Source organism: Phaethon lepturus, unplaced genomic scaffold (genome assembly GCF_000687285.1).
Source record: "Phaethon lepturus isolate BGI_N335 unplaced genomic scaffold, ASM68728v1 scaffold22476, whole genome shotgun sequence".
NCBI lineage: Eukaryota > Metazoa > Chordata > Aves > Phaethontiformes > Phaethontidae > Phaethon > Phaethon lepturus.
In genome coordinates, this window is record NW_010548568.1 from 1,344 (window position 1) to 5,191 (window position 3,848).

A 3,848-nucleotide genomic window follows, 5' to 3' on the forward strand; every position below is an offset into this window, starting at 1 on the left:
GAATCTGGGGCCATAAAGACTACAGTGCAATGTTGGTGGGCTTCTTGCTGTCTCTTTGTTCAAAACAGCATCCTGGCTGCTAAATTAAGAACCAAGCCACATTACTCAGGTTTAGCTATGGACTAGCTAAATTCTAGATCCTAAGACCCTCAGAAATCATAAGGGATGCTTAGATACACCTTTTGGAGTACTTTACTGTGAAGTCATAATAGATGACCTACAGCTGCCGGGAGGAAGGAGAAAGAGAAAGGCTTATTCTACTATTTTCTTCCCAGTATATGACGGTGTGACTCTATCTGCTCACAAATTCCTGCAAATTTGCAGTTGGTATGAAAGGACACCCAAGACAAAGTAGGATGCAGCTATGTCCTCCCCAGAGATGTCGTCTCCACCTGTCAAAGGTGACATCTCCATCAGTGTCAGAGCCCTAAGGTTGCTGACCTCTCCATCCTGAACCCCAAGCAGGTTGTTCGCTAGGATTGATGTGCAGAGTTGGGGGGTCTGGACCTGCATGAACAGGTCATGACACTGATGTGATGCCCAACAACCATCTTACCTGGCTCAATAGTCTGTGGCAGCCACTCGTTGCTATAGCTGCTGTCATTGGTGCATTGCATGTCAAGGGCGGTCCAGACGATTTGGCCATTCACCTTCTTGCATGTGCGGGTGCCAGAGGTGGGGGGTTGCTTATCAAAACCGCTCTGGCATTTGAAATGTAATACTTGCCCCGTGTAATACCGTTTGTTCAGGCTTAAAGAGGCATGTGGAATAGTCTTGGGAGGACCACAAAAATCTGTGGGATCACAAGGCATCACACGGTTAAGCAGACAGATTTTACCTACTGCTTTTGTTCTTGAAATGACATTATTTGTATTCTTGCAAAATATAAACAAGTAGGGTATACCAAGCCTGCCCAATCCTTTATTAGGTATATATAAAGTACTTATTTGCTTACCCCATATGAGTTATTCAGCCAAGGTGTTTTAGCAATTGTTTCTTTCTCTTTGACTGTCAAAATAGTTTAAAATTACTCATCATGCTCCTTACACTTCTTCCATGGAAATCAGTGGAAAAAGTGTTACAGTAATGAATGGGCTCTTACTTACCTTTCTGGTCAGACTCTGAAAGGTTTTCTCGTCTCTGGGGTGCAGAGCTCTGTGTTTTTCCCTCTGGCTTCTGTGTAAAATCTAGCTCCATCATGGGAGCTGTTGACAACAAAATTTTCTCATCTGTGGGAGAAGTTACATTTGCTGAATTACAGCAGGATAAATAGCAGAGCAAAACCAGAGCACCCTAACCTTTAGAGGCAGGATAGAATTCTTGCAAGTTTTAATTTGCAAAGATAAACACAAAAGATCATTTGTTAGAGCAACGCCCAGATCTGTCTTATACTGACTAACTCATTGGAAAAACACATCTACAGGTGTAGAAAAAGGACAATAATCACTTACCAATGCATTCAAATTCCCTGTAGACCCAAGAAGCAACCCCCTGTATACACTGGCACCGAATTCCTGAGTACTGGCCACTTCTTCTCGCATAGCCATCATCACATTCATAATACAGTTTGGTCCCCAGTGGATACAATTCAGCAACAACATCAGCAAAGTCAATCCTTGGAAGAGCTGGGCATTCTTCTGCAAAGAGAAAGCCTTAGAATCAGGACAGCCTGTGCATCTACCTTATTCACCAAGGATTTCCCACATCTTTCTGTCTTACCAATACAAGATCATGCCCAGAGCTTAGTTAAGTATCTGGGTCTAATTCTGCCCCCAGTCACAGGGCTAAAATCACAGCTGAGGGATGAAACTGGATGTCATGAAGGGAACACTAAAGTAGCAAAGCTTTGTTTCTTTGGTTGTATCTCAGCCAAGAAGAGGCTCTGAGTTTCTGGCAAAATGATTAATTAAGTGAACTTTTTAATTTTAATTTTAGAACAATCCCACCCTCCAAAGTCTTCTTCACATTGGAGTTAGTTGTTGCCATTGATTTCATAAGTATAGATTTGTCCAGGATACAGAAAAATCCCTTGGGAGTGTCTCCACCAAGGGACATGAAACCTGTATTTGTTTACGCTTTTTTAGTTAGGAGCAGCAGATTTGTGTTTCTTCTAGAGGAGAAAGGATGCTGGAGCAAGGATGTTCCGCAGCAGCTGGGAATGGTGGTGGGAGGTACCAGGCCTATCCGCCTGCTCCTGCCCCCACTGCCCAAAGCAGGCGGTTGAGCCCTTTCTTTCTGCACCCAGCAGATGGGCAACATGAAACGCTACCAACGTTTTCTTCACGAAGCTGTACATGATCATGTCGTAGAGCTGCTGCCTGCACCAGTGAGACATGCTAAGCAAAACTAAGTCATTAAAAGTTGCAATCATCTATAAGCAAACACTGGAAATGGAAGTAGATTCTCAGTTCTGTCTAAGCACGCCAAAGAGCAACTTAACTGTGAAATAAGTTTGCAAACCTAAATATAACTTGTCCCAAAACAAGGACGTGAAGTGCTGTGTCATCAGCAAATCATATCTAAATATACTTCTCAATCAGTTGGAATGAATTAAATTGGATCATTTCAGTGCACTTGAAAAGCCCACTGAAGCTGAGCTGGAGACCCAGAAGTTGGTAAAGGCACTATTTAATGATTTTTTAAGGCCTAAATGCTGAGAAATTCAAACACAAAACAGACTGGTTGCATCAGGGCTGGCATTTGGGATCTTCGGGTCCACAATCTGTGGCCCTTTATGCTTATGCATAATAACAGTGATTATGAGTAAAATTTCTTTGTCATCGTGTCTTTGCTTTTTCTGCAGCCATTAATTAATGCAGCCTTAGCAACCAGCAAGAATGACTGCGAAAGGGCCTTGAATCCCTGATAGTTGTTGATCATTTGGTGTCTGCCCTTGACTTCCAAAGTGCCTTCTCCTTGAAACAAAGCCATGCCTTGCCAACAGCAACCCAACCAGCAACTCCCAGACCCAGTCCTGCAATGCCCTTTTCTTTCAGAGCCACCCATCATTTTCTCGATTTGATATTTTCTGCCCTTTTTACTTTTCATTATCTTGCCACTTAGTAAAAGTCACAAAGTTTGAGGAAGGCAACAGTGAAAAGTATTGTGAGTGGCTTAGCAGCTAAACTGTGTGAGGGATATTTTAATCCCCTTGCATCTTTGTGTTATCAAAGGACCCACGTTGTAACCTACATCAGACTGTGGCTTCGAGAGAAGCAACTGTACCTGAAATAGTTAACCACATGGTTTACCACAGACTGTCAGGGTGATTAAAATTAAAGAGTTATCAGATTAGCAGCAAGTTGAGATCATGTACTCTCACTTTTCCTGAAAGCTAAAAGCATGTTTCCCTTAAGACTTCAAAAGTCTCTTTGAAGCAGACTGCAGATCTGAATCTCAGCATGAGGCACTCAACCCTACAACTCTTTAGTCTCTTCTTAAGAAAAACCACAGCATTTAGCCTACTCATCATAAAGGGCAACCGTTGTATTAATCAATGGTCAAATGAAGTTCGGGTTCCTCTGAACTTGCACGTGCCAGATAAGGATTGTGCAGAAATGGTGCACATGGGTGACAGCGAGCAATACCCATCAGGCTGGCACACTTGAATCGACTCATCCACATTGCAGCTAGATCTCACGCAACACTCCAAGGATCCAGCTTTTTCATTTCATCCACATCACTCAAATTCTTGTCTTCCCACATCAAAACCAGTGCAATATCTACTTATTTGGCCTTTACAACCATATTCCTGTCTCTGATCCAGAAAACATTTGGAACGATGAATTTCCTAGGTCTCATTGTGACCTTGTTTGCTTCCCTCTGTTGACTTCTAACTGCTTCACTGT

At 42.7% G+C, this 3,848-nt stretch overlaps 1 protein-coding gene across 1 annotated transcript; it reads right to left on the reverse strand.

Annotated features, from left to right (window-relative positions):
* Positions 1 to 556: 556 nt before the first annotated feature.
* LOC104623060 (interleukin-2 receptor subunit alpha-like) lies at positions 557 to 2,302 on the reverse strand (the record flags this gene model as incomplete). Its single annotated transcript, XM_010290020.1, has 4 exons — positions 2,176 to 2,302; positions 1,452 to 1,637; positions 1,107 to 1,229; positions 557 to 793 (listed from the first exon to the last, which is right to left on the reverse strand). Coding segments are annotated over exons 1-4 (673 nt in total), but the record flags the coding sequence as incomplete, so codon positions are not given.
* Between the last annotated feature and the right edge of the window lie 1,546 nt (positions 2,303 to 3,848).